At 48.6% G+C, this 9,289-nt stretch overlaps 1 protein-coding gene across 1 annotated transcript; it reads left to right on the top strand.

The window, feature by feature from the left end:
• The first annotated feature begins 2,602 nt into the window (after positions 1 to 2,602).
• Positions 2,603 to 7,981, top strand: Hhex (hematopoietically expressed homeobox). Its single transcript, XM_051146399.1, has 4 exons — positions 2,603 to 3,009; positions 4,834 to 5,012; positions 5,179 to 5,229; positions 6,904 to 7,981. Exons 1-4 carry the CDS (start codon positions 2,646 to 2,648, stop codon positions 7,123 to 7,125), a joined length of 816 nt encoding a protein of 271 aa, XP_051002356.1. The 5' UTR covers positions 2,603 to 2,645; the 3' UTR covers positions 7,126 to 7,981.
• Positions 7,982 to 9,289: the final 1,308 nt, after the last annotated feature.

Below are 9,289 nucleotides of genomic sequence, written 5' to 3' on the forward strand. Positions count from 1 at the left end.
CCAAATCCAAAGAATTGGGTTAATTCTCTAGGAACTTATCAGAATTTAAAAAAAAAAAATTTTATCAGAATCCTTTTTTCAATGTTTCACTCAATAGTTGTGTCTAATGAGTCTTTCCTGAATCAATACAACTTTCTACATTAAAAGTATCTCATTATTATGTGTATGATGTGTGTTTTGGGCACCTGAGTCCTGGTGTAGCAGTGGAAGTCTTCCTCCCTCCCTCTGTCCCTCTCTCTTTCTCCCGCCCCTCCGCCCCCATCTCTGGGGTTTGGAGCCTGCACTCAGGTCCTCAGGTTTGCAGCATAGGTGGAGCCATCTCACTGGCCTGAAATGGTTTACTTTTGTCCTGGCATTCCTCCAATTTTCCCACCCACCACTCCTTAATTTCACTTGAGTTCAATGGACAAAGAAATTGTCATGACTTACGATGTATTTTCTAAACTTCATCATTGTTATGGATAACGTGTACCATGGAATCAGGTCTTCCTTCCACCCTGGGATCCATGGATCAAAGGTCAGGCTGCCAGGCTAGCACCTCGAGATGTGTGTGTGTGTGTTGAGGCTGGGTTTCTCTGTATAGACTTTGTAGACCAGGCTAGCCTCGATCCACCTGCCCCTGCCTCCTGAGTGCTGGATCAAAGGCTAGCGCCACCACACCTGGCTGGGGACAGTGTACTTTTGAAGCTTCTATCACCCCAGGGAAGCCCCTTCAAGCAGTCTGTTGTCTTTGCACGGTGTTTCGCACAAAATGTCTTTGCGCTCACCAAAGTGTCACCGGGGTCAGTTCTCGGATATTCACAAGTGCCTATTCTCTTCCAGCCCCGTCTCCCTCTCTTCATGAGGGCGTTGACATTAATCTTGTTCCCTTCTGTTGTTCACAAAACAGAGCGAACACACGTAGGGAGATGTATTCTTACTAGTCCCCAAGGTTGTTTTTTTTTTTGTTTTTTTTTTTTTTCTCGAGACAGGGTTTCTCTGTGTAGCCTTAGCCATCCTGGACTCACTTTGTAGACCAGGCTGGCCTCGAACTCACAGCGATCCGCCTGCCTCTGCCTCCCGAGTGCTTTTTTTTTTTTTTTTTTTTAACTCAAATAACAGTGCTACTGGTGTGTCTGTGCTAGGAGCTTTTTGTCTGTCATCATTCTGAAAGATGTCGGTGACTCCATCCCCGAGCAGGTAGAAACCTTTATGTCAAGTCCCAACCGCCTCAGATGAAAGAAGTCCACGGCAATAAACTGACCAGGGCTGCATTAGGTAACCCACTCAAGGGCTGGTCTGACTTGGACTCACTCACACTCTAGGCTTGTTGGCACCTACTTATCTTTCAAATATCATTTCCTTTGGGAACACTTTCCCTTTTTCAAAGTGATTCTGCTTTCCCCCACACTAGGGGCTGTCCCCTAAGGGTTCAGACATACTACATATGTTACTGTGTTCAATTTGTTTCCTGCTTTCATGAGGGCGGCTTACAGTAGTTGCTCAAGAAAAAATGTATTAAGTGAAATTCGAACCCAGGTTCTCCAGCTGCCCGGTTTCTCTTTCGCCTTCAGTCCCGTTGCAGCTGAAGACGTAATTCTAAAGTTTAAACCTTTACATCTCATAGAGAAAAAAAAAAGTCAGGGAGTTTTTTTTTTCCTATTAATTGAAGACCTTAACAGAAACTGCCCAACTCAAGGTGTGGTCACCGCGGGAGGGCATCAATCAAGAATATGCCCCTTTGCCCCAGAGGCGAGCGGTAGCCGCACCGGGATGAGGCCAAAATGAGCAGCGCGCTATGGCTTTCAATAGAAAACACGTGTAAAACCTTAGAGGCTGGCTGCGCGCAGCTGTGTCCTTCAGGGCCCCGGGACAGAGGTCCAGGAGCAGCCTCCGCAACCCTCCCCCCCCCCCTACCGCCCCCCGCCCCCATTGATGGAAGAACACTGCATAGCCTCTGCAAGGCGCCTTATGATTAAGGTCTTAACTGAATTCCCGGTCTTGGGCCCATTGTGTTACCATCCAGGGAGATGGCCCGGTTAGGGATCTCCAAAGAGAGAATCCGGGGCACCTGCAGTCTCTTGGTCAATACTCGTAAGCGACGCAGCCAAAGGCTTAGGGTCTTCTCCTTGGCGCTCAGAGATGCGAGGTCCATCGCACTAAGCAATGCCACCGTTTCCCCCAAGATGGGCAACCTCTCGGGGAGGTTGCTCTAGTGCTCAAAGGTGCCGTCCTGCCAGTAAGAGTCCCGTCGCTCCTCCAGGGTCTAAAACACTGCCTGAGTTTCTGTAGTGGCGCCTTCCCGCTGGAATCCGCGCTCTAGGCGCAAGCCTGTGCTCTCCTCTTCGACGGTCGCAGTCGGACTCTCGGTGCCTAGAGCCTCTGGGAGCGCCTGCGGTGGCGGGCCACCCGGGTGCAGGGTCCCAGGAGCTCGGCAGCCAGCGCGTCTCGGGGGGCGGGAGCTGGGCTGGCGGGGGCGGGTCGGGGCAAGGGAGGAGGCGAGTCCGCGGCCCGTGCCATTGGCCGCAGGGCCTGGCAGCAGGAAGGGACAGAAGCGCTGCCCCACCCCGCGGCTGCCGGAGCCTATCGCCTGGAGCGCCGAGCGCAAATAAATGTGGCGCGGCGGCTCCGGCCAGCAGCTCTCTCCAAGGGGCTGCGGGGCAGCTATGCAGTTCCCGCACCCGGGTCCCGCGGCTGCGCCCGCCGTGGGAGTACCACTGTACGCACCCACGCCGCTGCTGCAGCCCGCTCACCCGACGCCCTTCTACATCGACGACATCCTGGGTCGCGGGCCCGCGGCACCCACGCCCACTCCCACGCTGCCGTCCCCCAACTCCTCCTTCACCAGCCTCGTGTCCTCCTACCGGACCCCGGTGTACGAGCCCACGCCGGTCCACCCCGCCTTCTCGCATCACCCCGCCGCCGCGCTGGCTGCCGCCTATGGCCCTGGTGGCTTCGGAGGTTCTCTGTACCCCTTCCCGCGGACGGTTAACGACTACACGCACGCCCTACTTCGCCACGACCCACTGGGTAAGGCGGCCGGGCCCGGCTGGGCCGGGCGCGGGTGTCCGTGGGGAAGGCGCACCCGGCGGGTGGCAGCTGCGGGAGGTGGTAGGGGCGGTTCGAAAGACGTAGTAAAAAGTTGAGGCGAAAGCCCTGAGCTGCTAGCCTCGGCGCGGGCGCCTCCGAAGGTGGGGCGCCGGGCGACTCAGATTGCTTTTCCTGCACCTTGCAGACCTCGGGGCCATAGTAGTCAGGAGAGACCAGGGGCTCCCGGGTAGTAATGGAGGGCAGCCCTGGCCACGCGTGTCGGCCGGGGTGGGGCTCCCTTAGCGAGCGCCACCGGGAAAAGGACGTCGGGGCTCCCGGAGTCTGGCCCATGCAGCGCAGGGATAGCTGCCGGGCCGGGCGGTTCCTGGGCTGGGCTTGGTTCAACAAGCTTGTGCAGTGAAGGAGCCTGACCCTTTCCGTTCATACAGGAAATCTTGAGTTCTCGATAGGAGTAAATCTGGTTTCTGAAGCTGTTAAGTGTTTTCCTGGCTGCATGAAGCAGACCCTTCCCCCGGAGTAGTGCACGCTGCTGATTATTTTATCGACATCCTCAATACAGACAAATTCAGGAAACACTCGACGTCTGATAGCCAGGATCCGTTTTTCTGATATTGTTCATTTCCTCTGTGTGGGATGTGACTTTATGGCAGCTAAAATAACCAGTTGCTTCCTCTCGCCTTCCCCCACCCCTTTGGAGGCTGTTTTTTGCACCAGCCTGAAGCCTGACGCAAGCAAAATCTCGAAAAAACAATGCCAGCTTTCAAAATGTTTAGGTGTAGGCCTACTGACAGAGGGACGGACAGACGGACGCACTGCCACAAGGTTGGTGTAGAAAGATGCAGACCCCAAACAGTTAGGAAGGGCGACGCAGACGCATTGACTGCGTAGGATTTTCAAGGCTTGTCCTCAAAACGTGCCTGGGAAATAAATAATCAACGGTGATTGGTTTCGTGCCTGAGTCTAAAGTGAATGAGAGGGGGGCTTACCAGGGTTTAAAGTCAACAGTTCTGCAGCTTCACTGGGGACTTCGGAGATAATCAGTATTTTAATGAATTGGTATTTTAATGCTAGCATTTTTTAGGACGCGGCCTCCAGCGCTCCTCTCTTACCGCTACAGCTTCAGGGATTTGGGGTGTGAGCGTTATCATTTTATACCTAAAGGGGTATCATATTTGTATTTTTAAATTTCAGCCTGCGGAGTGTGTGACCGGCCCCAACGCTAGCCGGGGCAAACGTTTTCACAGAGCTCGCCCTGGTTTCCTTGGGTTTCTGCTGGGCCTGAGCAGAAGGAAGCAAACTTTTTTTTTTTTTTTTTTTTTTTTTGTAGACAGACCAACAGGAAACACATTGACGGAAATGTTGCCATAGCCCACGGGGTGGCTTTAACTGGCCGCCCCCGCAGGCCGAGTGTGAAATCAGAGGAGGCCAAGGCGCGCTCCAGCCACGATTGGAGGCCCCACTTGAAGCCTAACACGGGCGCCCTTCGAGCGCTTCTGTGCAGCCAGGCCTTGGGGGAGTGTACAACCCCGCTCGCTCTCCTTAAGTGAGCACGCTGAATTAGTGCATATAGCTGAGCCGGTTGGCTTTAAAGAAAAAAAAAAGCTTTTAAAAAGCCTGGCAGGGGTTCTTTGGGGGGTTGAAAAAGATTTGTTTGCTTTTACCCACAGGTGTCCCGAGGTGGTCTGTGTGTGCTTTGGTGGGGGAGTGTTGAATCCATCCGTATACCTTAAGTGTATGTAATGGGAACGGGTCTGGTTTTTGGCCCAGAGGACCTTGGTTAACCACCGCTGTTCTGACCCACAGGCAAGCCCTTGCTCTGGAACCCTTTCCTACAGCGGCCTCTGCACAAAAGGAAAGGCGGTCAAGTGAGGTTCTCCAACGACCAGACCATCGAGCTAGAGAAAAAGTTCGAGACTCAGAAATACCTCTCTCCACCTGAGAGGAAACGTCTTGCCAAGATGTTGCAGCTCAGCGAGAGACAGGTCAGCACACTGCCCGCGGGGACCCCCTCAGCTTATTGGGCTGAAGCAACAGTGTGCGCCCCGGCACTTCTGCCCCTACCGCTAGTCCTCACCATAGCCCCAATCCCTTCTCCCCAGGCCGCTGGGGATTTGGGACTTTTCTGTCAATTTGCTTTCTTTTCTGTAGGTCAAAACTTGGTTTCAGAATCGACGAGCTAAATGGAGAAGACTAAAACAGGTATTGACACGGCTCTGTTTCTATGGAAATAAATGTTTGTATCATGTTATCTAAAAGCGGAGACCTGTTATGGGTTGTATGCAAAAGTCATTTGGGAAACTACTTAACCTCTTCACCTTGATTAAAAAGGCAAATACTCCTGCTGAAATTCAGGATGAGTTGCTCAGGTGGCACTAACCCTAAATGCACCTAATGTAGTTTCTCTATCAATTATGCCAGGGTTTCACACACTGGCTGGTAAACCGCCCGGCTAATTGTTTTATAAACCCCATATGTTGTTTATCTCATTAACGCAGGAAAGATAAAGTAATTGACAGTAAGTGACTTAAGCAGTTATCTTTGGGAGAAAATTGTTTCTTGTATTTACACACCCATAGTAAAACCAGGCTGGATCAAGGGTAAATATAAAGATACAAACACCTTTAAGTCTTATTTGCACTTAAAAAAAAAAAAGAATTAAATATCAAAGAGTTTAAAAAATTATTATCCGAAAAAAATTATTATCAGTCTCTTGCCAGCTCTTAAAATTAATATGAAACACACACACAGAAATCTCCACACCTATTTGGAAAGTAGCTTGAACTTCCTAGCAGTCTTTGAATGACCTTGTTAAGAAATGCATGATAAAAAAGGAAAGGCTAACCCATCCCAAAGCAGCCTTATTGACTTAGAGCTAAAGATTTGGTTTGGGTGCCCCAAGCTGGATGCTCCCAGAGCAATCGGACAACTGCTGAATGCTTCAGCTGGCAGTGCTGTAAATCACAGGCAGGATGATTTAAAACAAACCAATGTGCTAAATGGGGAATTTTAATGTCGATTTTAAGTTGTACTGCTCACACTTTTTTTTTAAAGATGCTGTCCTAAAGAACATCTTGAAACAACCAACAACAACAAAAAAACCTTCCTGTAGTTTCATTATTCTTAAATATTTGAGGATTCCCTCTCACTAACCTTGTATGTCTTTTGTAAATTTGGTAACAATGTTTCTTTATAATGTTAAGCACCTGCAGGCTTAACAATTTACTGCCTGTACTTGGCTTGGAGCTAGTTTCCCAAGGACTTTTAAAATTGTGCTTTCTCTGTAATAATGGGAAGATTTGCCCAGATTTTAAGCAAATTGCAATCTCTTTAGCAATAATAGTTTAGTTCTATGGTTTTTTTTAACCATAAGTTTGTAATTTGGTACATAGTTATGTGTGTATGTGTTTATAAATTTACTTGTGAAAACATGTGGAAAAGGATTCAATAATTTGCAGCTTCTTTAGTATACATTTTAAATATTATTTTCTTTTTTAGGGGGTTAGACCTTAGTATTACAAACCCAGCCATTGACATTTGTTCTTTAAAATGCTAGAAGACCCTATTTGGGGCAATATCTAAAGAAGGGAGACTGTATTGTCTGAACTGAACCGAGTTTTGTCGTTTGTTTGTTTTTTCTCCTAAACTTCTGCAAATCTTGGTCATGGATCTGCATGAAGTATATAACCTCTCTCCGGTGTAACTTTCCCCCTCTTCTTTCAAATGGCGGAAATCGATCACAAGTGTACCTCCTTAGTAAAAAGATTTTAATGAGAATAGGCTGCTTAACTTTGTAAGTGTGCTAAAGGGAAGAAAAGCATTTTGATTCTTCGGTCTTCGATCTCACCGTCTGCGTTTTTTATCCTTTTTATTCAGGAGAACCCACAAAGCGATAAAAAGGACGAGTTGGACAATTTGGACACCTCTTGTGACCAGGGCCAAGACTTGCCCAGTGACCAGAGTAAAGGTGCTTCTTTGGATAGTTCTCAGTGTTCGCCCTCCCCAGCCTCCCAGGAAGACCCCGACTCTGAGATTTCAGAAGATTCTGACCAGGAAGTGGACATCGAGGGTGACAAAGGCTACTTCAATGCTGGATGATAATCCCTGGCAGTGACACGTTCAGAGTCGGACTTTCCAATACTGTTTGCTACAGACAAACTGGAAAATTCTAAGCAAGAAAGAGAAATAACGCTCTTCTAGTGTTCTGAAAATATTTGGTGCACTGGCTGATTAACAAACATGCATTGAATCCTTAATTTTGATTTAACATATGATATATACCAGTTTTAAGTTGTTTTGATAAAGTGACTAAATGTGCCCTCATTTTTAAAAAGTGAATTCTTTCTATTTATGAGAAGTAATTTGAACTTTTGTGTAAAGCTTAAATTATAACTTTAAAGGTTTTTAATACACCGTTCTTGAGTGACTTTTCCTAAGTCTGTAGCCATACCCTCAACTTCAGAGGTGCACTTAGAAAGGGGGCCCACATTTGGGGCTCCTTGGGACATTTTAAAAGAGCACACTCGACTTTTACATGTTATCTTACATTGCCGCCTTAACTCCCAAAGCCATTTCAGAGCACTTGGCTCCTGGTGTTCGTTCTTACAAGCAAGATAGTTGGTAAGATTCTTAAAATCTTGTTTTAAAAATCTGCCAGTGTCTCTGACCCCAGTATTAAGGGATGGTGTAGTCCCTACAGGCAGGGAGACAGACTCATTTGTGACTGATCCCATGTAAACTAGAAATAGGACAATTAAATGTAAGTAGATTGTAGAAAGTGTGTTTTATAGAAACAATGTACATAGCATGTATATAGAAGTATTCACTGTAAAATCCCTGCCAAAATGATGTTTGGTTTTTTTTAATTTAATGAGTTAACTTGCATATACATCCATAGTGGGATGAATGACCTTGTTGAAATTCTTACTCTTTGGTTTAAAAAAATCTAAACAAAACGACATTTGACAAAGGTGTGTGTGTGTATGTCTGGGCACCCACATGCGACAGGGCTGGGGGGCTAGTGGACTGGCCCCTATGGAAGGTGAGGTTTCCCTCTCCTAGGTGTGTGTGTTTGTGTGTGTATGTGTGTGTGTGTGTGTGTGTGTGTGTGTGTGTCTGACCAAACGGTGGTTTGGAGCTACAACGGAGCACCATCGATTGGTGTGCGCCGCCACTGTCCTTGACCAGCGTGAGTCAACAATGCCGGGCTGCTGTGCTTTGTGAGGAGGCAAGTCAGGGTTTGGAGGGTCTGATGAATGGAGGTCAGGTTTGAGTTGCTGATCTAGAAGATCTGGGAACATGAAAGCTCGTGGTCCAGGGGGAATTTGAGGGCTGGTACCCTAAGGTGCTGGATGTGTAGGAGAGAGGCCGGTGGGGCCAGCATTCCCACCCTGCACACAGGCTTCCCTTCTGTTAACTCCTGTCAGTGTTAGGTTGGGGACAGCAAACAGAAGCAGGAAGCACTGGGAGTTTGGGGGAATTTGGCAGCTTGAGACAAGGGGGTAGGGTCCAGGAGGGGTTCTTGTGGGAAGAGGGAGGAAAAATTTTGATAAACAGGTGGCCGAGGGTCAGGACTTCTGAGGAGCAACTATTAACCTGCATCCATCTACCTGTCTGGCAGAGCCTAGGTCCCACAGCCTTCCACAGAGACCTGTTTAGGAGAGGCCCAGAAATCTCTTTGAGCCTTGACTTGCGTGGAATCCTTTAGTTGTAGAATAAAAGAGCCTGTGACAAAATCTGTCCAAGGAATGCTGTGGCTCCCCCACAGAGGGTCATTCAGGTGAAGACAGGCCCTTACATCCTGCCTCCTGCAGGCAAGTAAGGTCCCCAGAAGCTGGTGGTGGTGGTGGTGGTGGCCGGCGGTGGCGGCATGCCTTTAATCCCAGCACTTGGGAGGCATAGGAAGGTGGATCACTGAGTTCGAGGCCAGCCTGGTCTACAAAGCAAGTCCAGGACAGCCAAGGATACACAGAGAAACCCTGTCTTGAAAAGCAAAAGCAAAAAAACAAATAAGGTTTCCAGAAAACACTGAGCACTGGTCCTTAGGCAGAGGGGCATGACCCCTTGCAGGTCCCCCTGTCCCAGCTCAGGTTATGCTCTGCATTGTCTCCTGGGCTCACATCTCCTTAGTGTTGGAGCCCAAAGGGGCCTCTCCTCCTGTGTGAGAGTTTTGCTTCCAATCAGCTGCAGGCTCCGAGCTCCAGACCTGCCTAACAGGTTACAAAGGAGTTTTCAAAAGCCACCAACAGTCTGGTTTGAAAGT

Source organism: Acomys russatus, chromosome 5 (assembly GCF_903995435.1).
Source record: "Acomys russatus chromosome 5, mAcoRus1.1, whole genome shotgun sequence".
Taxonomy (NCBI): domain Eukaryota; kingdom Metazoa; phylum Chordata; class Mammalia; order Rodentia; family Muridae; genus Acomys; species Acomys russatus.

What these genes read in the sequence shown, in the direction of transcription:
- Hhex (XM_051146399.1), top strand. Translation starts at nt 2,646, where the DNA reads ATGCAGTTCCCGCACCCGGGTCCCGCGGCTGCGCCCGCCGTGGGAGTA. An exon ending in TGCAGCTCAGCGAGAGACAG is followed by an intron (nt 5,013 to 5,178) that starts GTCAGCACACTG and finishes TCTTTTCTGTAG; the next exon opens with GTCAAAACTTGGTTTCAGAA. An exon ending in AATGGAGAAGACTAAAACAG is followed by an intron (nt 5,230 to 6,903) that starts GTATTGACACGG and finishes CTTTTTATTCAG; the next exon opens with GAGAACCCACAAAGCGATAA.